Genomic DNA, 26,985 nt, shown 5'->3' on the forward strand with positions numbered 1-26,985 from the left:
AAATAAACAAACAAACCAAAAAAGAAAAGAACAATAACTTTTATTTTGATAAAGTATTTTCTACTTATATATAAACTTTGCCCAATTCTATCCTGTGTTTTAACTAATTAATGATCCAAAGGAAAAAAAATCTCAAACCAGTTAAACTTCATGGAAATTCTTCATAATTTTTAAAAAGTATTGGTATCAGTATCGGTGATAATGGCCCTGTGTTTACTTGGCATCGGATCGATACCAAATCTTGAAGTGTCGCACACAACTACATTGAGCAGCATACACCAGGAGTGATTGACAGTGCTAAGACCCTCCTCCTGGCTCTGATTGGTTGTTTTTGACTGGGAGCGGTTCAGGGAGGAGGTGGAGGAGCTCCATTTTTTTCGCAGATTATCGGTCTCATACTGTTGTGACAGTTTTAACAAATATGTAAAAACCCGATTTTTTTTATAAAAGTTACATCCTGCAGCTTTAATCTGTATAAGATTAAAGGCTTTAGTTCTTACTGTCGATGAGTGTTTGCCATTTTTTCAGTTTTACACATTTAGCTATGTGGTTTTAAAAAAAGCACCCATTTTTACAAAGATTGTTGGTTTAAAGACAACATAACTTTATGCATTGTTTATCAAAGGCAGAGAAAACTTAAGACTATTGTGATGAACTATGAATAATTGTTTTACATTCTGTGATAAATGATGGAAGTCACCCAGGAGTATTAAATAAAGATGGTTATATTTATTTGAGCTGTGAGTGTTTAATATCAGGACGATTTTATGGGAATGTGGATCTTTCAGATCAATTTGAGACGTGATTTTGATCATGTTTTACATTTTATTGGGTCATGTAGCGTCAGGCACTGGTCTTGGTCTTGTCTCGGTCTCGCCCTTCCTCAGTCTTGGTCTCGACTGGTCTTGGGCCCTAAAAGTCTTGGTCTTGTCTCGGTCTCGATACCCTCTGGTCTTGGTCTTGTCTTGGTCTCGGGTTAGGTGGTCTTGACTACAACACTACCTCTCAGTGCAGCATGCCTTAATATTGTTGTGATTTGGCACTATGCAAACAAAACTGAACATTATATTTCACTGTTCAAAGATTTGATACACAAACTTAATATTCAATATTTTACATGCAGCAACAGCTTAAAAAAATAATAAAATGAGACGAGACAAAGGTGAGATTTAAAGGAGTGAGAGCCGCATCTTTAATTAAGTAATGGACTTTATTTTCTCCAAAACATGCACTTTGTGTGGACAGCATAAGTGGGTGGAAACAATATTTTGTCATCAGTTACAAAGCTTAGGGGAGGTCACAGCCGGTGGTGAGACATGACACTACAATCACAAACACACTACAACTGTCTGCAGGGAAGCTGTCAGCTCTGTCACTTCCCATCCTGCTTCCCAGCCTCATCCATCAATCACCGCTTCCACCGAGCACTTAGGTGAGAGACCAGAGGGGTGTTTCATAAAGCAAAGTCTCAGCAAACACTGATGGACTGTCAGGTAATCTGAAGGATCCTGATGACTTTGGCAACTTGTCATCAAGTGCACTCAGTGAGACAAATTTTCACTTGTTCAACAAACAGCTCGAAGTCTTCAGCAGGTGGATTTGCAGTTTCCAGTCACGCTGCACAAGTCAGCTCTGACCATCCAGAGAGCAATAATCAGCTTTAAGGTGATGTGACAGTCCTGTCAGTGTGTGCGCCGTGTGTCTAGTGTTAATATAGACTCACTTTAATTTTAGCTCAACTCAAAGCAGAAACTTCCAGGGAAAATAAGCTCTTTAAATACAATCTCTCTCTCTCTTTAGTTTTTTGCTCAACAAATTTATCCCATGTTAATTGTTTAAGACACGAAGCTTTGAATCTGCATTTCAGTCATAACGCAGTTGTTCTCAAGCCACGCTCGGCCTCATGTCTCAGCTCTGAGTTCGAGCTCGTTTCCGATGAGCTTCTTTAAGAAACAGCCCTCTGTACGATTCCTCCTGCTACAAAGAAAAACAGCAGCGCGGCACAGGCGTGAACAGAGAGACAGACTCGTGTGAGGCCAAGCAGATGGGTGCGGTGTGAGGACAGGATCCCAGATGTGGTCTTCTTCTTCTTGAAGATCCATGCTGACAGTGTGGAGCAGCTGCTATCAGCTTCTTCTACATTACAAGGTGCAAAAAGGTGATGTGTGTATTTTACATGAACACGTTCCAATAATCACTCATATCACACACACTCTCTCTCAAACACACATGAAATAAATAGCAGATATGTACACGGCTCTCTCAGGAGGTTACACAAAAACACATCTACACACATTACACCGCTTCCATCACGTGAACGACAAATGAAATGCGTAGCCCTGTCATGTTTCAGTGATGGAAAAACAAACGGTGATGTCAGAGGAGGATTCCAGCGTGAATCAAACCCCACCGCCCGGGAACGTCCAGGTTTCTAACAGTGACACGGAAAAAATCCCACTGTTAAAGCAACAGTCTGGAAAACCAAGAATTAAGTGAAAAGACAGCAGAAGAAGGCTGATCTGAGCCCACAGCGGGAAAAAAACATGACCCCACCTCTGCTGTCCCGGCACCTACGTCACCTGTACAAGGTGGACATCTCAGGTCTTTATCAGAGTAAGAGAAGGCAAAGGCATTAGTCTTTCAACACCATCAATAAACATTAATAACCAATCAAGAACCAGAGCCCATCCCCCGTCGGCCATCTCAGTTTCACTTCCACAGTTTGAGGAACATTTGGTTTTTCTGAAGCCCGTCTCATCGTCTGACTCCTGCTTCCTGGTTCTTTTGATCCGTGTTCCCAGAGCTGCGACTCGCTATTAAACTCGATGAGCGTAATTATACTAATCCTAACAGAAAAAATGGCTAAACACTGAGACGCTCTCTGGAAGCGCTATTCAAGATAATGTCCTGACCACCTGGACTACTTTGATTCAGTGGAAGCAAAGAAATAGGCCATGTATGTGATTAAACCCCCACTGAACTGTGCTGCTATCGGTCTGCTGATGACAGCACTGCTGCAGCTTCAGGGTTTCTCTTCACGGATAATTTTGTCCCTATTGTCACATCACAGAGTGCTTCACGGCCCGAGTGCCCTTTGATCATCGAGTGCCTCTCTGAGGTGACCTCAGGGCAGAAGTGAAACCTGTATTATTTCCACTTCTACTCTTCTTCAACACATTTCCCTATTTTACATCCAGGAATCCATTTTCTACCACTTATCCGGGTCCAGGGGCAGCAGTTTAAGCAGAGACCTCTGGACCTCCCTCTCCCAGCAACCTCCTCCAGCTCTTCTCAGGGTACACCGAGGCTTCTCCTAAACCAAGAGAGACATAAACTGTGTCCTGGGTCTGCCCCGGGTTCTCCTCCTGGTTGGACGTGAAAAACTTCACAGAGGATGCGTCCCGATCAGATGCTGGAACACCTCACTCTGCCTCCTTTCAATGTGAAGGAGAAGGGCTCTGCTCTGAACTCCTCCTGAATGACTGAGCTCCACAACGCCCACCGAACTCCCTGCAGGGACACGGTCGAAGGTCTTCTTCAAGTCTACAAAACAAACGTAGACTCAAGTATCCATGAGCGGATAAAGACCTGACGAGCGCATGTGACGTTCAAATAACAGGCGGTCTTCGGCAGGACTCTGGCACACACCTTTCCAGGGATGCCGAGAGTTTTCAATTTGAAGCGGGTTACCATTGTAAGAAAGGAGAGTGAAAAATGTAATGACTGAATATCAGTTACTGACAGACAAATGTCTTCAAAATCCTTTTCTGTTTAACGCTACACTGTGAGGCACTCCTCTGATTCTGACCCGTGGACACAAAGAAAATAACAGATGCGTGAATACGGCTCAGTGCAGATACATGAAAACGGCCGAAGCTCTGACCCAGTTTAGGAGTCACTCCATAACAAAGGATGTAACCACAGCTTCACCCCAAAGTTCAGCTCAGTGAACAGATCCTGGAACTGCAAAGTCACATTTATCAGTGAAACCAAAGGCATTTATCCAGATGTGGCTGAACGCAGAAATCATCGAGTGTTTGTCAGCGTGTCTGCACAGTCCACGCGGTGCTGTTAAGGCACCGTGCAGCCCTCTGGCCCTTGAAGAACTTAACTGATTAGAACCCCACGGCAGGATCACCAAGCTAGAACGTCAGACCGTACATTGCTACTCCTACTGTACACACCATATAAAAAACTGTGGAAATCTGACCAAAATTTGGCATTTCACAGTTTTGTTATTATAAAAAGAAAATACCTAAGCTATACAGGGAACTACAGTATGTAACCACATAGGTCTAAATATGCTTTAAAGCCACCTTGGTTTGTAGGTTTCTGTGTGATGGCATTCGTGGTGTTGAACTGTTTCCAGGTCCACACAGCACGTCTTATTCAGATGCCGCTCAATGTTTTCCAAAAGGCATTAATGCTGAAAAATCTGCCCTGTGCAGCTTTTTATTAGCTCCATTCATGCACAGTGCCGGGTTCGTGGTGTCCCAGGTTTAATCCCCGTCTGACCAACAAAGATTTAACTGCTTGGTACCAAGTGATCTAAACCACCCCGGGGAATCGTAATGACTAACCTCCTGCTGACGATGTGGCTCATCTCAGTGACGCTCGCTTTTGACATCTTTTGATGGCACATAAGATCATTCTGAGATGGAGAACTGACAGGTCTGTACTTAAATGATCGAGCCTCAGTGTGTACCACAGACTGCATATAAAGATGGACACAGCTAAACAGTGAAGCTAATGCTGACGTGCCTCAAACCTGCATTTTAAGGGTGGAAAAAAAGACTTTCAGATACACCTCTGAGCTTAGGAAACATGTTCCTGATGGGTTTCAGAAGATAGTTTCAAGTCTAACTGAATACAACATGATGTTAATAATGTTCATTCAAACTGTGGTTCCCTTAAAGTCCAGAAGACTGACAAACAGTGTGATTGTCTCCACCCAATGAGAGTGCAGTGTCACAGTTTTACAGTCACATCAAGTTTCAGAGATTAAAACCAAAAATGTGTTAGTGTCGTGTAGCTACGTCCATCATTCATATACAGTCTTCAAACACAGTGGCTGTGCTAACGTGTTTCGCACATCATCGTGTCAGCTAGCTCGACTTCACCAGCAGAGCTGTTGGAAATCCTTAAACATGGTTTATCATCTTAAATCCTAACTTCCTGCTAATTTCTAACTCACCTAACCCTCGTGAATCCTCTTTTTGGTTAAACTTTATTGAAACAGCTGTGAGAAGATCATTTTACTGGAGCTGAGAGAATCTGGACCGTTTTGAACCTGCTGCAGTTCCTCAGAGTTTGACTGATTTTAGGGCCCGAAGGAAGATTTGGACCCGTAACTCAGACTTAACAAACCTGTGAATGAAAGTTAAAACTGCTTTATACTCTAAAGTGGGCTGAATTCGTGCTTAGTAGCCAAGCTAGCATGTGACTGTTAGTGAGTTAAATAAAGATAAAATACATATTCATACACATGACAAACTACAGCCAGCAGATGGCAAACTGATGTTTGGTGTGAGGAGCAGCGGGACATTAACAGACCACCGTGTAGTTTCACATCGTTGTAACATCTCGTACTGCCGCTCGTCTCCTGTTTATGTTTCTGAGTTCAAAAGGAACCTGCAGTATAAATTCAGTATAAAAACATCCCTACAATCTTCAAGGCGCTCTGCTCTGCTTTAAAGCTGAGAGCTTTTAGTCCTCACGTCACACAGCATGCCAACCCGCCTCCTGTGGGCGCTGCGCACTTCCACTTCCTGCCTCCAGGATGGCGTGCTGGCTGGTGTTACCTTCGCCTCCGCTGTGTGAGGTGTAATGTTGGGCTGTCAAATATAAGGAGGGAGTGTGTGTCTGCATGCATGTGGGTCCTGTGGGTGTTTGTGCCTCCTTTTCAAAGTCCGCGTCCTCCTGTGTGTGTCACTGTCCGGGGAAGGTGGGATAGTGTGTCGGGGAGTGTGTGTGTATGTGCGGCTGGGACTGTGCGTGTGTGTTCGCCAGGGGCAGCGTTGCATGGCGGTTGGGGAGCAGGTGAGTGGACAGCAGCTCGTCTTCTGCGGCGTCACCTGCAGACAGAGCAGAGGCAGCCGTTAGCTGAGGCGGTGTGCGTCCTCGCCCCGACTCCAAGCCTGCTCTCAGACGGATCACATCAGTCTCGGGAAGGATGAACTACCTTCATCTTTTTCAGTTTTCAGTGGAAACAAACACGCCTTCATTCTGTGAGAGGCTGTGAAACACATCACTGAGGTAAACGAGTACAGACCCAAAGTCAGCCGAACTAAAGGTCTCATTTTAGTTTTTATCCAATCAACACATCTGTAGAAAGTGTCAGCATACACAACACACAACAACACGCATGAAAAACATCAGAAACCATTCCAGATTTAAATTTGGCTGATCTCCCTTTTAAGGTCACCTCTGTGTGCACTCGGGACCGTTTCTGGAACGTTTTGAGATTGTCACATTTGACCATCGACATTTAAACATGGACCTCGATCCTGTGCAGACAGCAAACTGATTGAACTTTCAAGCCAAGGATCATCTCTGCTGTCTGTGGCGCTAACCATCACAAAGCCAGGTTTTCTGGCTTACTGGAGCACTGGAGGAGATCCAGCATGCAGGTGGTCAGAAGCAGTCTTTAATTAGAAGCTGAGCTGGAAGTGCAGAGCTTCACAAGCAGACGACCATGAAGGGACCAATGCCAAATTAAAATCAGGTTTGTTTTATGGCCGGGGTCTCTGAACCTTTGACTTGTGCTTGACGTAAAGAAAGAAAACCTCAACATTAAGAGTTAAATCTTATTTTGGAGAGATCTGTCTCTGCTCCAGCTGTGGGAGTGAAAGTAGCTTGTCAGGACTCCGGTACAATAGCAGTCAGAGGGGAAAAGAAATCTCTGTGGCCTACCGCTGCCAGGATCCATGCCGGTCTGGTTTCCAGTGATGTGGTGCCAGTAGGCGGATCGGGGCAGGATGGCGGTGGGGGTGCAGGGGTAGGAGCCGGACTCTGAACCCTTAGACAGCAGCTGGGAGTTAAAAACAGGGATTTAGACAAAGAGGCAGGAAGATGTCGGGCGTCCAGGATCACACACCAATCAGGCGCCCCGTGGATTGTGAACAGTTAGGCCCTCATGTTTCTAACCACATGATGTAATCCCAACAGCTTCTCTGTGCTCTGTTCTGGTCTCCTCCAAATCCTGTGTAAAACTGGGTGCTCAGCTGTGTTCACCAGCAGCACGTTCCTACCTGTGGCTTTGGTAGTGGATGATATCTGCAGCTGTGCACTGCCTGCTGCTAACAGCAGCTTCTAAATGCTGGTTAATGCTTTGAGTCTTTTGAACTAGTATTATGTGTTAATAAGACTGCATATGTCAGGGATCCTCAACTCCAGGCCTCGAGGGCCGGTGTCCTGCAGGTTTAGATGTGCTTCTAATCCAACACACCTGAATCAAATGGCTGAATTACCTCCTCAGTAAGCAGTCAGGTTCTCCAGAGTCCTGCTAATGACTTCTGTATTTGACTCAGGTGTGTTGAAGCAGAGACACATCTAAAACCCTGGCATATGTGTTAATACTGTCGTAAAGACATTTATTGTTACATATTAAAGAGTCAGAAGTATGAATGAGAAACCTGATGGTAGTTTGCAGACCAGTAAAAGCCTGGTTATTACATAACTTACACAATGTGACTTCCTTAAATATTTCCTAAATTTGTGTTCTTTTGTTAAGATTAACACACATTTATTTATGCATTTATTATCAGGTAACAATGCTTTTCTCTTCAACTTCTATACAATCAGGCTTCTTATTGTAAGTGCAGAAGTCGCCCACTGCTGGAGATGTTCAGACCTGCTACGTCCATCTTTATATTCAGTGTGTGGTTACGTGCTGCTGTTGGCTCTCGTGCTGCTGGGACTGCACAGGATCTGAATAAAGACTGAATGTGAACTGGAGTTAATTTCAGCCTGACTGGAAACAGCAGAGAGCAAAGGTCATGTCTCACCCTGCTGTTCTTCTCCATCTCCAGCAGGACCTTCTTGTGCTGCTCGGCGATGGCCAGCGTAGACGAGTGAACCCTCTGGTAGATCTGCTCCCCCTCTCTGGTCTGGAAGGTGTAGAGTCCCTCTCCGCTGTCACACATCCTGCACACGACATCAGCTCAGCGTGAAAATGCGGAATTTCAGAATTTCATGTGTTTGTAAGTCTGTAATAAGCTGGAGTTACTGATAAAGAAACATCATCAGGCTGAGTTGCTCCATGACCAGCTGTCAGTCAGAGTTATGACGTCAGCCTCATCCTACAAGATGATGTCACCAAATTAATGATTTACCTGTCAGTGCACATTTAATAATCTGAAGTTAGCAAGAAGAGGGAAAGTGGAAGTGATCTGCAGCACCGCTTGGACCGTCCGTTTCTCCCGTGTCCTCGTTCTGCAGTTATAATTATTTTTTGCTGCTGGACGAACAGCGTGTCCTGCTCTGGCACCAACCAGCCAACATGATAACTGGTCTATCTTCTTTTTATTTAGCCTGTAATTACATTTTGTCAAATTGGAAAAATAAAGTGCATAACTTCAAAATGGTTCTGGCCTGGCAGCTTCCTGAATCCTGCGGCCACTAATGACCACTTCAGACTGCTTCCAGAAGACAGTCAGTCCTTTAATTGTTCAGTCTATACAGTCTGTGACTCTAGCACACCATAATGACTTAGTGACTGATGCTGTGCCTTTTAAATAGCACTTAGATTTTCTGATAATCAATTGACACGCCAATAACAGCACACAAACCGATTTCCAATCGTCTGCTCCCATTACAGCTGAGTTTCAGCACTTTGCTGTGTTTGTGTCGTGAGGAATGACAGTCAGTGAGACGTAAATGATTAGAGAACGACCACAGCCGAAGGCTCTGCTGCTGTCTCAGAGCCACACACACACACACTCACACCACACACACACACTATCTGCATGCCGGTCCAATCATAGCTGGTCAGGTTTTATCAAAGAAGAGGAGATAAGGAGGTCTGGCCCAGCATTGATTCATCGACTAATCTATTCAATCAATCTCTTCACAGCGCTCTGCCCAATACAGACGCCCTGTGTGTGTGTGTGTGTGTGCGCGTGCGTGCGTGTGTGTGTGTGAGGAAGAGACAGGTATCCTTGGACTGACAGTATGTGCACACACACGTTTGCTGTGAGTTCTGATAAGCGTTTCATCTCAAAGTCACCCCGCTAACAAAGGACAGCGCTCCCTAACCTGTGATGGATGTCACCTGTATTTATCTGAGGACGGTCAGGAATTAGATATCTCCCTCCCTCCTCCCCCTCCGGGTCTCACCGTCCGGCCTCGAAGGTGAAGCGGGTGGCGTCCCGTCCGTAGCGCCTGAGCGAGCAGAGTGGCCAGGTGACCAGCTTGGTGCGAGGGTTGTGGATGTCCCACAGGTAGATGTTCTCATGGGTGATCTGCATCATGCATTCGCCGTAGATGTCCAGGTTGGGGCAGGGGAGGAGGAACACGTTGAAGCGCTCTGAGGAGACAAAGGATGATGGGACGTCAGCGGCACGTTTTCCTCAGAGAAAAGACTGAGAACACCCTGGGACACAGCGTAGGACTGCTCCATCGCTCACTTTAAGATTTTCCTTGCCTCAGTATTTTATGGAAGATGAAACATGCGCCTGTTTTTTTTTGGTCCATATTTTAAGTACAATATATTTTTTCACGCCTGGTTCTGACTACAGAATACCTCAGTAACAGTTTAAATTAAAGTATGCATTAGTTAATTAGTAATAAGGCACTTATTTCTTGTAGGTAGGGGGATCTAAAGGAAGAACAATATCTTAAATTTAATAATTCTTTTATAGCGGACTTTAAAAATTATTTATACACAAAGGTCATAGTTGACAATATTTTTCAGAATTATCTGGAATGAGCACTACAAGGTTGTTGAGGTTTATGAAATCTGAATTAAGAATAGCACAAATGCAGAGTGGCCAAAGTTAATACGCTCATAGTCGAAGGAACTTTGTGTAATTTCCTGCTTTTAAAAACAGTTTGAAACGTTTCCAGATGAACTGAAGCTGTCAGCAGAATAAAGAAATGGTTGCTGTGGTTTTAAACATCTTTGTGTTGTGCTGAAGAAAGTTCAGCTGAAGCTGAACTCAGGCCGAGCTGGACTTTGGTCTAATGCCACTTTGTACCACAAGATGGTGCAGTGAGTCAACGTAACCTTTATTTAACATGTCAGCGCACATGCATATTTACGATGGCATTCAGGACAAAAGGAATGGGGCAAAAAAAAACATCCAAAAACATCTCAACACACAACCTTCTGGTGAAAGTTTTGGTTAAATGCTCTTCTTCTTTCAGCTGCTCCCTTTAGGGGGCGCCACAGCAGATCATCTGCCTCTATCACTCTATCCCAGCATCCTCCTCCGTCACACCAACCCTCTGCATGTCCTCCTTCACTACATCCATGAATCTCCTCTGAGGTCTTCCTCCTGTATCTCCACCCTCCCTCCTCTGCATGTCCAAACCATCTCAGCCTCTCTGACTCTGAGCAGTCCCTCTGATGGACTCATTTCTAATCCTGTCCATCCTGCTCACTCCCAGTGAAGATCTGAGCATCTTCAGCTCTGCCACCTCGGCCTGTCTGATAAGATGGTCATAATCACAGAGTAACGTGGTGTCATCAGAGGGTCTCCAGGTATAAAGAACTCTGAAAGACCTTGTTAAAAGCACTCTGTGTGCTCTGTGTGTGTGTGTGTGTGTGTATGTGTGTGTGTGTGTGTGTGTGTGTGTGTGTGTGTGTGTGTGTGTATGTGTGTGTGATGTACCTGTATGTTCACACTGCACTCCAGCAGCCAGCAGATCCGGCTCTCCCATACTGATGTCATTGAGCCGCATCCCCAGACATTCAATCGACAGCGTCTTGAACCAATCCTCTGCCTCCAGCTCTGACACAGAGAAAGAGATCACCTCATATTTTTCTTGTTTCCTGCACCATCATTGCTATTATAGTTCAGCTGGAGTACTGACAGGGACTAGAAAGAGAGAGCAGATTTCTCCCATACTGGCTTCTCTTCATTTGCTCCCTGTTAAATTCAGAATTTAATCCTTGTTCTTACATACAGATCCAGTTCCAAAAAAGTTGGGACTTTTCAATTCAATTCAATTCAATTCAATTCAATTCAATTCAATTTTATTTATATAGCGCCAAATCACAACAAACAGTCGCCTCAAGGCGCTTTGTATTGTGGGTAAAGACCCTACAATAATACAGAGAAAACCCAACAGTCAAAACGACCCCCTATGAGCAGCACTTGGTGACAGTGGGAAGGAAAAACTCCCTTTAACAGGAAGAAACCTCCAGCAGAACCAGGCTCAGGGAGGGGGGGGGGGGGTCATCTGCTGAGACTGGTTGGGCTGAGGGGAGAGAAAAGACATGCTGTGGAAGAGAGCCAGAGATTAATATCAATTAATGATTAAATGCAGAGTGGAGTATAAACAAAGTAAATAAGGTGAATGAAAAGAAACAGTGCATTATGTGAACCCCCCAGCAGCCTAGGCCTATAGCAGCATAACTAAGAGATGGTTCAGGGTCACCTGATCCAGCCCTAACTATAAGCTTGATCATAAAGGAAAGTTTTAAGCCTAATCTTAAAAATAGAGAGGGTGTCTGTCTCCTGAATCCAAGCTGGGAGCTGGTTCCACAGAAGAGGGGCCTGAAAGCTGAAGGCTCTGCCTCCCATTCTACTCTTAAGTATCCTAGGAACCACAAGTAAGCCAGCAGTCTGAGAGTGAAGTGCTTTGTTGGGGTGATATGGGACTATGAGGTCTTTGAGATAAGATGGGACCTGATTATTCAAGACGTTGTAGTTGAGGAGAAGGATTTTATATTCTATTCTAGATTTAACAGGGAGCCAATGAAGAGAAGCCAATATGGGAGAAATCTGCTCTCTCTTTCTAGTCCCTGTCAGTACTCTAGCTGCAGCATTTTGGATCAGCTGAAGGCTTTTCAGGGAGCTTTTAGGACAGCCTGATAATAATGAATTACAATAGTCCAGCCTAGAAGTAATAAATGCATGAATTAGCTTTTCAGCATCAGTCTTTTGTATTGAATGAGACTGTATCCGCAATCTCATTCTTTCGGTCACTACCCAAAGCTCATGACCGTAGGTGAGGGCAGGGATGTAGATCGAACAGTAAATCGACAGCTTTGCTTTCACCACGACAGACCGGTGCAGCGTCCGCATCACTGCAGCTGGGGCCCCAAAATAATACATCATTATTCTTGTGCCTTATTTCTCCCATAATGTGTGCTTTGTCCCATCTCTCTCTTCTCTTCTCTCTTTCTCATCACCCGCAACCGGTCAAGGCAGATGACTGTATATTACCTGATTCACAGGTGAAGGTGCGTGAGGTGTCATCTGTGAACACGATGGCCACCGCCTGTCGCTTGGTGTCACGTGGCAGTCGTGTGATATTCTTGACGTTGCTGATCTCCGTTACCTAAACAAGTTGAAGATAAACTAAAAATCAGGGCTGATTAACCAGCATCCACCTCCCCACTCAAAAACCCCAGACACTTTAACCTGGTAACATCAGCCGGAGAGCCAGGAGCCCCCTGCTGGCAGAGTTAGGGTAAGGCTGGACTTTAGACACAGCAGACACTAATTTTTTTTCAGCAGCATGGGTGCTGGTTTGTTCCACACTCACAGGGCTGTGCACCTTGTATTCATCCCATAGTGTGGCAGTCTGGTTACATGTCACTGTTACCACCCACTCTACTTGAGTGGGTATACCATCTTTGTTCTATTTCTGAAAATAAAGATTCATGATCGGTTGCTGTTCAGGCACAGAGGAGAGCTAAGCCTGCACTGCTGCACTGCATACATATGACTGTAAAAACAGCAGCCGTCCAGCCGCCTTGATTCAAATCAAGCCTGTGTTTTCACACATGATGAGGATCAGATCTGCTTATTCTCTGAGACACTTCTCCTCTGAAAATATTTAAGAATCATTTACAACCTCAAAATTTTAAATCATAAAATTTGATTACACTGTGAGGAGTTATTTTTCAGCAACAAACTGTCTCGTTCATTCATTGCAGCGGGAGCTTTTCCCATACCTGCGAGTCTGACGTCAAACAGAAGGTGAGATTATCATCGCAATTAGTCAGAGCACACCTGAATAATGTATCATGTCACTCAGGTGTCATTTAATTAGAGACCTGATTCTTTAGAACTTCTGTGCTGAAGAAGAACTTTGTTAAAAGTCATCTTCTCATACTTTCTAACTTTGTGATCACAGAGAAAGAACAAAGAGGAAACACAAGTTCACAAGCACCAATGAGCTGAAGAATGCTAAGTGAAGGAGACTGAAGGCAGGCAAGAGGGTCATTTGAAGGAGAGGCGCTGCTGCTGCTGACGATGATGATGATGAAGAATGAACGAAGAAAAGGAGACAAAGAGGGACGGCCGGCTCACGCTGAGCTCAGAGCACACTTTCATCTCTGTCAGTGTGTCTATCAACTCTTAAATGTTAGTTTTCTCCTTCAGAGCAGAGCACACCTGAACACCCCCCCCCCACACACACACACACACGTACTTTAGGACACGCTCTGACGTAGGCAGCCTTCTCGTCAGGATATTTCTCCAGACGACGAGGTCCTTTGCTGGAAGATTTCTTGAACACCAACCAGCAACGCCGATAGATCTGAAACAAACACACACACACACACACACACACACACACACACACACACACACACACACACACACACACACACACACACACACAAATTTAGATCAATATGGACATACAGAACCTGCTGTAGAGCAGTGCTTCCTCCTGGTGGAGCATGAAGCTACTGCAGGACGAGGAGTGAAGCTTAATTCTACTTGTGTGCTCAAACGAAGCTGTTGCTGTTTTGTGTGATGAATATGTTAGTTTAAATGAATCAACACCCCCGAGTCACAGTAACTGTCAGAATGCTCGAAGCACAGGTCGAGGAGGAGGAGTAGCAGCAATCTTCAATTCCAGCTTATTAATTAATCAAAGACCCAGACAAAGTTTTCATTCTTTTGAAAGCCTGACTCTTAGTCTTGTCCATCCTAATTGGGAAAATCAAAAACCTGTTTTATTTGTTATTATCTATTGTCCACCTGGTCCTTACTCAGAGTTTCTGTCTGATTTCTCAGACTTTTTATCTGATTTAGTGCTCAGTTCAGATAAAATAATTATAGTGGGTGATTTTAACATCCATGTAGATGCTGAGAATGACAGCCTCAACACTGCATTTACTCTATTGTTAGATTCAACTGGCTTCTCTCAAAATGTAAAGGAGCCCACCCACCACTTTAATCATACTCTGGATCTTGTCCTGACATATGGCATAGAAACTGAAGACTTAACAGTATTCCCTGAAAGCCCCCTCCTGTCTGATCATTTCTTAGTAACATTTACATTTACTTTAATGGATTACACAGCAGTGGGGAATAAGTTTAATTACAGTAGAAGTCTTTCTGAAAGTGCTGTAACTAAGTTTAAGGATCTAATTCCTTCATTGTTATGCTCTTCAGTGCCAACACAGTGCAGAGCAGCTACCTAAACTCTGCTCCCAGTGAGGTTGATTATCTCGTCAATAGTTTTACATCCTCACTGCGTATGACTTTGGATACTGTAGCTCCTCTGAAAAGGAAAGCTTCAAATCAGAAGTGCCTGACTCCGTGGTATAATTCACAAACGCACAGCTTAAAGCAGATAACCCGAAAGCTGGAGAGGGAATGGCGTCTCACTAAATTAGAAGATGCTCATTTAGCCTGGAAAAAGAGTTTGTTGCTCTATAAAAAAAGCCCTCCTTAAAGCTAGGACATCTTACTATTCATCATTAATTGAAGAAAATAAGAACAACCCCAGGTTTGTTTTCAGCACTGTAGCCAGGCTGACAAAGAGTCAGAGCTCTGTAGAGCCGAGTATTCCTTTCACTTTAACTAGTAGTGACTTCATGGATTTCTTTACAAATAACATTTTAGACATTAGAGAAAAAATTATTGATAACCATCTCAAAGATTATTCTTCATGTTCGGCTGCTTTCAGCACTGCTGGTATTTGTTTAGACTCTTTTGCTCCAGTTGATCTTTCAGAGTTAACTTCAATAGTTACTTCCTCCAAACCAGCAACATGTTTGTTAGATCCCATTCCTACTAGACTGTTCAAAGAAGTCCTTTCTCAGAGTGATGCTGAAAAGCTCATTCATGCATTTATTACTTCTAGGCTGGACTATTGTAATTTATTATTATCAGGCTGTCCTAAAAGCTCCCTGAAAAGCCTTCAGCTGATCCAAAATGCTGCAGCTAGAGTACTGACAGGGACTAGAAAGAGAGAGCAGATTTCTCCCATATTGGCTTCTCTTCATTGGCTCCCTGTTAAATCTACAATAGAATTTAAAATCCTTCTCCTCACCTACAAGGTCTTGAATAATCAGGCCCCATCTTATCTCAAAGACCTCATAGTCCCATATCACCCCAACAGAGCACTTCACTCTCAGACTGCTGGCTTACTTGTGGTTCCTAGGATACTTAAGAGTAGAATGGGAGGCAGAGCCTTCAGCTTTCAGGCCCCTCTTCTGTGGAACCAGCTCCCAGCTTGGATTCAGGAGACAGACACCCTCTCTATTTTTAAGATTAGGCTTAAAACTTTCCTTTTTGATCAAGCCTATAGTTAGGGCTAGATCAGGTGACCCTGAACTCTCCCTTAGTTATGCTGCTATAGGCCTAGTCTGCTGGGGGGTTCCCATAATGCACTGTTTCTTCTCATTCACCTTATTTACTTTGTTTATACTCCGCTTTGCATTTAATCATTAATTGTTATTAATCTCTGGCTCTCTTCCACAGCATGTCTTTTCTCTCCCCTCAGCCCAACCAGTCTCAGCAGATGACCCCCCCTCCCTGAGCCTGGTTCTGCTGGAGGTTTCTTCCTGTTAAAGGGAGTTTTTCCTTCCCACTGTCACCAAGTGCTGCTCATAGGGGGTCGTTCTGACTGTTGGGTTTTCTCTGTATTATTGTAGGGTCTTTACCCACAATACAAAGCGCCTTGAGGCGACTGTTTGTTGCTATATAAATAAAATTAAATTGAATTGTGTTGTGTCTGCGTTGCTCTGCAGTTTTATCACTTTGAGTTATTCAAAAAATGGCATCAACTGTAGAAGCACCCATAAATGTGCAGGATAAAACAGTGGATCCTAAACGGGCCAATCACAGTGTTTGCGCTGCACTGAGTTTGGGCAGTTAAAGTTTCATGAAGGTGCCATCAGGTGAGGTTACAGGTGAGGTTACAGTGTTCGGCTTCAGACGAGTTTGTGGTCGAGATGCATCAGTGCGGGTAGATTCATCTAAATGTACCTGCACTGATGCATCTCAACCACAGCATCTACCGTGAGCATGTTGGACCGCCACAGTCCGTTAGTTACAGCTCCAGGGAGAGGAAGGCCTGGGCAGGAAATTGCACCCGAATATGGAACCCCAAAAACCCCAGACTTGGATTATTTATTTATTTATAAAACAATACTTGTTTTTCAGTTGCTGCTTTTCAGCCAAATGTTCAGAACCACATTTAAAGGTTAAAGCAGCAGGTTACTGTGCTCAGTTCAGTTTTTATGCTGCACTGTTTCAAGCTCTACAGGCCACCATACAGCTGACCACTGCAGTCACTCTAATCTGCCAAGTACGTAGCTGTTGATTCGTACAGAGAAACTGAGGTTCATGAATTCATATGCAGAACGTTTCCAGCCCTCCCCTCTCACTTTTTTCCTTCAGCCTCGGTTGTTTACCAGAGCTTAGTTCAGTCTTGAGGGTGGGAACGGGCAGAAAACGGGAAGCTAAGGTCTGATCTTTAGTGAACAAGTGTGGAATACAAATACATCTTCACCTGTTTGACCTCTAAAAGGAAATGTACGCAGTAAAGAGTCTGCCTTCTGAAATCAGCTCTGATACAGACTCTCAGCATCAGTGTGCATTCACCCAGACGTGGATCCATAAAAATGATTTTGCCATTTTGTGTAATCATGTTCAGCTGATGCTCTTTTCCAAAGTGATCTTTGAGCAGGAAGTAATTCCTTCTTTTCGGAGTAGACATGATTATTGATGGACTGAACTGGTTGTTGTGAGGCTCAAAACAGGCAGCAACATCCAGGGATGAAAATAAGAAACCAAAGGCGTGGCCTCTTTAACAGGTGGATGGTGACACAGGTGGCTGTAGCTACTAGCTGTGTGCTTGGTATCAGCTCAGCTAACTGGAGTCCCTGAACGAGATAATGTTAGCTTCTAACCATCTGCTGTCTGGAGGGAGGGTCACATGTCTGATCTGCAGACGGTAAGTAAATGCAACAATATTAGGAATAAATAAACATGTTTATCCATTTTTATGTGTGTCAGAGCCCAGACTTCAGTTCAGGAGATGAGGCTCAAGGTGAGGACGAAGAAGACGACATTTTATTACGATGGCGCTGTCTCTGTCCTTCGCATTTAACATCTTTGGTGAAGGGGACCCCTCCTCTGACCCCTCCGTTTGACATTTTAACTTCCAGTTCTGTCCCGCAGTCAAAGAACAAAACATTAAGCCCGATTTGAACCCTGAACACATGCTGCCATTTACTGTTCAGCTCTGAAAAATGAAACTGCGGACACTTTAACAGTAAGGAGAAACTTTCTGATGTCTGAGGAAACCAGACTGGAGGAGTAAAATTAACCTCATGATATCCTTCAGGTCACCAGTGAAGCACTTAGGGGTAAGGTCAGGCTGTTTGTCCCCACATGCTAGTTTAGAAACCAGAAGGTCTGACAGATTTTTACCAGCATTTTGTCCATTTTGTGGACCTAATCCCCAAACGGGTCCCCGGAGACCTGGAGGCTGATAAGAGGTTAAAACCGGAACAAAGATCAGGTGGATTCACGAAGGTTAGAAAACTGTCAACAAAATGACAAAAATATGTCTTTGTAAAAAGAAACAAAAAAATGACAACATAGAAATGAAGGAATGAAATGCAAAGAACACAAACATGTAGTTCTTGGTAGGTTTTCAACATTTTTCCACTTTGGTTCCTTTTTTACTCCATGAACATCTGCACTGCTTTCATGGCCACCATCTGTATGGATCCCTCCTCCCCATCATTCTTCAGCCTCTTCCTCTTCGTCTCTCCCTTCCCTGTATCCCTTCACCGTCCTCTAATCAGGTCTCAGCAGACGGAGCTGTGAGGAGTGCTAAGTGAAGCTAAAGAGAGGAGACGGAGGAGGGAGGAAGGGGAGGATGGGAGAGCTAATTGCTTCCTCCTTGTAGCTTCAAAGATGAAACGAATGTGAAACTGTTGGGAGTTGCTGTGATTCTCAGAGGTTTGCTCAGATGAAAGCACGAGGAGATGATGATGTTATGCAGCCGAGGTGTTAGTGTAACCTTGAAATGCTGCGTTGGCACACTTTAATGGATAGATGGGCTCTCTCTGTTTTCCTTTCAAATCACACATTTGTCCTTCAGTTCAGCTGCAGCGGCTGAAGTCTGTTTCTGCGCGCTCAGAGTAAAAGAACGGAGTGACTGTGAAAGAGCAGGTTTTTAACTTCTTGTTCAGGAAATGAGTCCAGTGTGGACAGCTCAGCAACGTTAGCTTTTAATTCTAATTTACCAGCCAGATCGGAACTAAGAGTTTAGATGCGTTAGCTCATCGAACCCACTCAAGATAGGATCTTCCAAGGTGAAGTAGCCTCCCAGGCAGCAAAGTGACCCTGAATCGGATCCATCCTGGAAGCATCACAGGCTCCGTACCGGACTCACAAACTGGGTGCTGATCGGAGTCTCGACCAACGTCAGCGTTTAAACCACTGCAGTGTTTTTACCTTTGGAGCCACTTTAGAGAGTCTGGCTATCAGTCTGCATCACACACACACATTTTTTCTACTCTGTCTGATGACAACACATTTTACATTTACCCCATTCACACAAGCACTTCTGTGATTAACTAAGCTAAGTGCTTTTTATTATTAACACTTGCATCTGAGAGCAACTTGAGGTTAAGTATCTTGCCCAAGGATACACTAGCATGCAGTCTGGAGTAGCCAGGAATCGAACCACCAACGTTCCGATCAGTAGGTGACCTGCTCTACCTCCTGAGCTACAGCCACCCCATCTGAACATCGGAATCTGAACAATCACACAGTAATAAGTCAGCAGCTGTAGTGACTTCCATCTATTAAGCCCATTAAAGCTTGTTAGATGAAATCCAGAGGGGATGGAAAAGAACAGAAGGCATCAGGAGCAAAACTGAAACAAATGAACATGAGACGCTGAGTTCTGCTAAAATAGGGCCGAGGAGGTTTGGGACTTTCACACTGGCTGTGCTCACACCACAAACCTCAGTGCAGTCAGCTGTTAGTGCAGTCCTGAGCTGAGCTGCGACTGTACAGCAGTAACCCCGGAGGACAGGGAGGACAGCATTCAGTTACAGGTGGATGACAGAAAGGACGCAGATAAAGACAGACGGCTCTTAAATTTAGCTTCATGTGTTTGGGTCTCGTTTGCCTGCAGTGTGAATGAAGCCTTCGCAATCCAAGTCAGTAATGTACAAACAACAGTTTGAGAGGCCGCGGATGCTGATGTGGAACCCGAATCAGCTCCGGGAACACGTCAAAAAGGTCCCAGCTGCTGACCTGAGTGATGCTGCTGACCTTTGATGTGTGAAAACTACAAAGATGGCGTGGAATGAATCATCTGGTGAGGTGGCTCAGCTCTGGGCGAACTTTTGTTGACAACAAGAGTTTCGTTGCATCTTCTACCAAATATTAAAGTCAGTAAAATTAGGACCAAATAAAGTAAAAAAGTATTTCTCGTTACTTTTGAAACTATTTATTTATATAGAATGCGTCACAGCACAGAGACAGCTCTTTTAAGAGTTTTTAACGATCTGCTTTTAACTGTGGACTCTGGTAGTCCTGCAGTTTTAGTACTTCTAGATCTGTCAGCTGCCTTTGACACTGTGGACCACGAGATCCTTCTATCCCGCCTAGAACATGAAATTGGCATTAAAGGCACGGTTCTGACTTGGTTCAGATCTTATCTTACTGATAGAAGTTTCTCTGTCCATCTAGGAAACTGTTTTTCTACCACAGCAAAGCTTTCTTGTGGAGTGCCTCAGGGGTCCATTCTGGGCCCAATTCTTTTTCATTGTATATGTTGCCTCTAGGGTCGATTTTTAGGAAACATAATATTTGTTTCCACTGTTTTGCTGACGACATCCAGGTGTATATGCCCATCAAACTGAACAGCAGAGATCCATGGGAACCCCTGCTGAACTGTCTCAGTGACATTAAGTCCTGGATGAGAAACAATTTCCTAAATCTTAATGAAAGCAAAACCGAGGTCATATGCTTTGGTAAATTTGACCCCTCAAGCTACTCCTCTGGCACTCCGAGTCATTTGGCTCCTCACTGTCGTGATGCTGTGAAAAATCTGGGTGTCATTTTAGATAGTAGTTTTAAAATGGAGAAGCAAGTAAGTGCTGTTACCAAAATCAGTTTTTACCAACTCAGAGTCATTGCCAAGGTAAAACCTTATCTCCCACAGCAGGACCTGGAAAAAGTTATTCATGCTTTTATTACTTCCCGCCTGGACTACTGTAATTCTCTGTACTTTGGCATAGATCAATCATCTGTGCGCCGCCTGCAGGTAGTCCAGAATGCGGCAGCTCGTCTTTTAACCGGTTTAAAAAAGCATGAACACATTACCCCAGTCCTGTCATCCCTTCACTGGCTCCCTGTCCGTTTTAGAATCGATTTTAAGATTTTATTGCTTACTTTTAAAGCCTTAAACGGACTGGCACCTTTGTATCTGTCTGAGCTGCTTCACTGTCACACCCCTGTAAGAGCTCTGAGGTCATCGAACCAGCTGCTCTTACAGAGGCCTAAAACTAGACTAAAACAGAGAGGTGATCGAGCTTTTGCAGCAGCAGCACCAAAGCTATGGAACGATCTACCTCTCCATATCCGCACAGCTCAGACGATACACACATTTAAATCTCTATTAAAAACACATTTCTTTTCCTTGGCATTTGGCTGCAGTGCTACCTCCTTTTAGATGATTGTTTTATGGTATTTTATGGTACTTGTTTTAAACGTTTTAATTTTTAATTTTCTTATGTTATTTATTGTTCTTAATGTTTTATTTATTTATTTTTATTTTATTATTTTATTTATTTATTTATATATTTTATTTTATTTAGTATAGTCCTTGGGGTTACAGATCTTGTACAGCACTTTGGTCAACGTCGTTGTTTTAAATGTGCTTTATAAATAAACTTGACTTGACTTGACTTGACTTATTTCCTATAGGAAGTGGAAACAGGACATTTGGAAATATGCGCATTACTTAAATATGTGTGCACTCATTTCACATATTTTCTATTTCCAGCTAAGCAAACAAGTGTAGAGTGAAGTACAGGGATGTGTTCTAAAGAGTCATAATTAAGACTTTGGTCCTCGTTTATTATAGAACTAGATTCAAGGCCCTGATTATCCTCTTTCTATTATGTAGCTATAGGGTCACAAAGGGACAATAAAGACACAAAAAAACAGACACAATGAAGCAAAAGTCCTGAGCTGTTACAGAGAGACTCAGGACACTGGCAGGGACAGCTGATAGGAGCATTTTTGGTAAATACACTGGGGTATATGGCTTTAAAAACAAAGTAAAACATTCTAGAAATCAATATGAACCAATGACATTTTGTCCCTGTATTTAAAGGTGGCACAAACAAGTGCAACCTTTCAGTTCAGACAGGTTACTTCCAGCACGACAATCAGCACACAGAGGATCGATGTGCTGTTGCAGAGCCTCTGGAAACGCTGCATCTCTAACAAATGTCCCCACGGGCACCATTAAAGTTTGATCTGATTTGATCTCAGCACACCTGCTTCATTAAGCTTCAGGCGCCCACCTCTGCTGCACTGTCCCAACACCTCCACGCTAACAGCAGCCTTTCAGCTACACTGGTTCTGTAATGGACCACAGCTATTTCTGGTGATGACTTTAGCCTGATAGAAAACAAGGTCAGCGCTAACATCGACCAATGCAATGCTTCTGGGTGATCATCCGGGTGCTTGAGTGTGGAAAACACATTCAGAGTCAGTTACTGTTTTCTCATACAAATATGCTGCATGTCACTGAGAAGATCAAAGTGTTTATAAGAGGAGATGTGAGACAGAGACACGTCTATGGGAGAGCAGCAGAGATGACGGGTGTGCTGACCATCCAAACCAATGATCCAAACACAGCAACACGCAGGAACCATTTGTGTGTGTGCAGGTGTGTGTGTGTGCAGGTGTGTGTGTGTGTGTGTGTGCATGTGTGCAGGTCTTACACTGCCTCTAGTTCATATTTCTCTATGTGCAGACTCTCATTTGTCGAGTTTATGGAGTTTTATGATGCACACACTGTCAACTTAACAAATAACCATCACGCTGCCTTAAAGACCGATGGAAACGTACCGGCTGATTTATAAAATTTTTACAAACATTTTAACTTGTGGAGACGGAGCTCAGGACCTGTGAGGGCAGCGTAACCACATCTCTGTGATCCTTCACTGTAATGACGGCAGTAGACGCAGCAGGCCGTGCGCTTCAACAATCGTTTATCATTAGAATCTGTTTCTGTTCAGCTCTCAGCTGAACACTAAAATCACAATTCAGTAGAACTGAAGTCCTTCTAAAATCCACTCTCTCTACTCAGCAGCCATCTCAGGCACTTATTTTGAAGCATTGTCTGGATTAACTTTAATTCCTATCATCGCTGGAGCACCACCAGTCAAATCTGATTAAAAAAAATATCATCAAAAGTTTGCTAATTTTGCCAAAATCAAGTTTTAAAAAGTTTTGTTCTCCTGAAGATCTACTTCTGTAACACCCTCGGTCCTGATTTCTCCTGCAGACTCAGGATTCTGTGAGTGTCTCTTTCTGATCATTTCTGTGGCAAAAATCAATCAAAAAGGTCAAATGTCATATTCATCATTTCTGGCAGCTTGTCATCAGTCACAAAACTAACATCAGCCTTTACAGAACACTGTTATGCCCTGCTTGGACTCTTTGTGCTTCTTTCCTGTTTACTTCCTGTGATATTTGACAGCAGTGAGCATCTGGCCTGAATGTGGTCCACATCTGAAGCAGTAATCAGGCCATAGTTGGGCTCGACCGACAGCCTTAACTCTCCCACAGGTCCAGTTTACATGTGCCAGATGTAAGGTGTGTTGTGACAGTTGTGCCACATCTGGCCCAAACAGCACTTGCTGTAACCCACATGCAGCCTGATACATGTGAGCCACACAAAATTTGCTGGTGCCGTAAGTAAGGCGTAAGTGGCATAAAAGCCCGGATTAGGCTCAAATGTGTCGGAGTCATGTGTCCACAGCTGTTTTACTTCCAGACAGTTTATTGTGTCAGTTCAGCCCCCCCCCCCCCCCCCCCCCCCCCCCAGCCCCAACCAAAAAGTCAGTTGTCTGATTGTTTTGTGCCCAGTACTTTCCCTCATGCATGACCTTTCGCCTGTTTTCTGACTAACCCCATTCACAGTCATGAGGAATCAGCCTCATCTGTGTTTTGGTGTTTTTACATGTTGCAGGTTTTTCTTCGGCTCCTCACCTTTACTGACTGCTCCTTTTATGACCTCGTGTTCACAAGTGAAGTTTCTGATTTTAACTTTTTACCCGATCTCTCTCTGTTAATCCATCCAGCAGCTACCTGTGCTGCTCTGAGCTGCACTACACCACTTGACTTGTTTAATTCCTGGCAGGATCCTGTGATGAATCCTCAGCTTCCCAGCTTTCTTCTTTTGGAGATTAACTTCACACCTTTGGCAGGATTAACAGTGACAGTGGTGGCTGTGCTAATTGTTGCTGATGTCAATCCAGAGTTTAACATGTCAAGGCAGGACTGTAATCCCCAAATAAGCCACAATGGCCACTGAGAAATGAGGAAAATAACTTAAAGCAACTTACACGTCTTAATGCACACAGTCCCCACAGAAAGATGTTAAATACAGGTGGAAAGAGTGGCTCTTTCACTCTGACGGAGCAAAGCCAGGAGAGATCAGTGGAAGTTTGTAGTTAAATGCCAAATAAACAAATTCTCAAATAACGACCAATGAAGTGCAGCTTTGACACTGTTGATCTAACATTTTATTACAGAGATTAGAGCTTGCTATAGGTATTAAAGGTACTGCACTGCTGTGGTTTTAATCATATTTATCTAATAGTTTGTTCCTGTAAATGGGGAGTCTTCTTCACACACTAAGGTTAATTATGGAGTTCCACAGGGTTCTGTGCTGGGACCAGTTCTATTTACATTATACATGCTTCCTTTTGTCACAGTGCGTGGAAGCAGACCATGTGGCGTGTGTGGAGGTGAGGACCCAAACGCAGGACGCAGCTGGCAGCCAGAAGCTAACAAAAAGACGAACCTTTATTAGGGTGGATAACTTAAAACACACAGACAAGGAGCCTACCAAAACTGAGAAAACCTAAACTGGAGAAGAAGGCTAGGGAACACTGGGAGCACAGATATGAGACACAGCCACAATGACAACAAGACTCTGACAAGAGACAAAGGGAAGACAGAGACAGTATATACACAGAGGGATAAACAGGGAACAGGCAACAGGTGGGGAGCACAGCTGAAGACCAGGAAGTAAAACTAAATACAAGGCAGGCAAGACTAAGACTGGCAAAGTAAAACAGGAAACATGTAGGCACGGGACTAAACACTGGGAATAAAACTGAATACAAAACATATGAGGCAAGGGACCTGACACAGGGGACAAAACAGACACTAGGACACAGAAACGCAGGGAAGGCAAAAAAAAAAAAGGGAAAGAGGAATTCAATTTAAATGACCATAACTAACAACAGGACTTAGAACCCTATACAAGCAAAGACTCCGAACAATAAGCAACTTAGAAAGACAACAAAAACAGAACCTTAAAGGAAAGAACACAAAACACTGGGCATACCACGACACAAAGCATTGCACACATTTCATTGTTATGCAGATGATACCCTGCTTTATCTATCCATGAACACCATCAGGGCTGCAGCTAAAACACTGAACGTTAATTTAATGGAATACTCGATGATAACCCATCAGATTATTTTATGCCTTAATCATAAAGTTGTGATATTGGTCAGGCTGTTAACTCACACAACTGGCATTTTTGCCAGCTTTTTTTCCTGCCTTCAAATAGGCTAAACTTTATCAATATAGCTGCTCTTTTCCAGTCCCACTGACCAAAATGTTTAACATGCACACACATTCATACTTTTAACACTAACCTACTGTACAGTGATTTTCATCTCACATCTCTGATTCATCTGCAGCTGCTGTTACGTTCACTCTGTATTATGTGTGATATGTCTTCATGTTTTTCTAATATGGACTACTCAGCTGCCAGTCCAATAATCAGTGTGATTTCATTTGAACGCACTCGTACCTAGACCGGGAAACGCTGGGTTAACTTAGCCAGCTGATAACCAGCTTCATGTGACCGCTTGTCCTGATCACCAGTGTTAGAGTAAATGAATCCAGCTAACGGAGAGAAACTCCGACTATGGTGAACTCGCCTCGTCTCATCTGCCTCCTGTCCCTGGCTCTCTTTTTTGCCTCCTTTGATTTAATTGTGAGTCTGGATCAAAGTTGGCTGTCAGTTCCTCGTCCACCAAAGCAGCTCCGTCTCTGGGCAGTTTTTCCTTCAATGGGAACAGTTTTGTATTTTGTGTGTATTTATTTTGTTTGCTTTGTTCTCTTTAAATGTATGTTTGTAATGAAGTAAAGACAAGTGCAGCTTTTATTATTTGCCCTGTTGAAACCCATTTTGATATTCTTGATATAATTTTGAGTATAATTATTTTATTTATGTGGATTAATTCTCTCTCTCTTGACACCCCTGATACTTTCTTTGAAGCTGCAACATGTTTTTAGAAATGTAAATGTGAGGTCAAAGGTCAAAGTAACCTGATATTTCGAGCCTCCATGTATCATCCCCTATGCCTGTATGCTGTCAGTACAAACAACAGCAGTAAGAAACATAGTTTTAAACAGCTCCATACAGCATTATTCTCACTTTGACCTTCAGATCAATCTATTGACATTGAAGAAGAGGTCAGAGGTCAGTTGTGACATGATATTTGAAATCTTTATATGCTGACAACACACACCACAATGATAAGAATCTTAATTTATAAGTTATGAGGCTTTTTGTCTTTTTTTGGACCACTAAATGATGAAGATGACCTTGAAGACCTCAGTGGATGGAAGCAAAATTTGAATGGACTGTTAACATGACCTCTGACCTCTGACATCAGAATTCAATTAAAACCTTTCCAGCCATCGTGTTTACACTGCCACAAACACGACCTGCTTGGTGGAGGTAAATAATCGTGGCACAAAACTGCAACTGTACAAACTGAATCACCTGAATTTACCTCGATGATGGTGACACAGCCTCTAAAAATAAAAGGAAGGAGCAGGAGCGCAGGAGGACACTGTCGGTGCAGGGACTGCAGTCAGAGCAGCACGGGGAGGAGAGGTGAATGCCAGATCAGCCTATCTTATTAGTCTCAAAGGGCTGCTTACATAATGATGCCTTCAAGGTAAATAAAAGTCATTTACAGGTTCTTCGAGTGAAGCAGAGAAAAGTGGATGTGGCAGGAAGAGACTGAGAGAGGACCAGACTCATTATGTCCATAGATATTCTTTAATATCATGATTGGAGTTATGTTAAATAGTTGGATGAACATCAGTTCAATTAGCACCAATATTAAGGCTGCAGTTATCGATATTAGAATTGATTAAATGACTGTTCTGTGAAAGCAACACATTTTCTGCAGATAATTAGCAATAACTCTGACTACAAAGGTGGTGATAATGATCTGCTTATCTCAGCTTTCATCTGTTACCAGCT

The 26,985-nt window shown here is 43.5% G+C and overlaps 1 protein-coding gene across 1 annotated transcript in view; it reads right to left on the reverse strand.

Moving 5' to 3' along the window:
* Positions 1-2,003: 2,003 nt before the first annotated feature.
* Positions 2,004-26,985, reverse strand: part of dok4 (docking protein 4) — an 85,062-nt gene continuing 60,080 nt past the window's right edge. Inside the window, exons 3-9 of the mRNA XM_030724140.1 lie at positions 13,606-13,713; positions 12,393-12,507; positions 10,833-10,952; positions 9,337-9,526; positions 8,007-8,145; positions 6,913-7,030; positions 2,004-6,074 (exon numbers count right to left, since the gene is read on the reverse strand). Coding sequence (XP_030580000.1) covers positions 5,929-6,074; positions 6,913-7,030; positions 8,007-8,145; positions 9,337-9,526; positions 10,833-10,952; positions 12,393-12,507; positions 13,606-13,713 — 936 coding nt within the window. The 3' untranslated portion in view covers positions 2,004-5,928. The remainder of the gene's footprint in view (positions 6,075-6,912; positions 7,031-8,006; positions 8,146-9,336; positions 9,527-10,832; positions 10,953-12,392; positions 12,508-13,605; positions 13,714-26,985) is intronic.

This window comes from Archocentrus centrarchus, unplaced genomic scaffold (genome assembly GCF_007364275.1).
Source record: "Archocentrus centrarchus isolate MPI-CPG fArcCen1 unplaced genomic scaffold, fArcCen1 scaffold_32_ctg1, whole genome shotgun sequence".
Taxonomy (NCBI): Eukaryota; Metazoa; Chordata; class Actinopteri; order Cichliformes; family Cichlidae; genus Archocentrus; species Archocentrus centrarchus.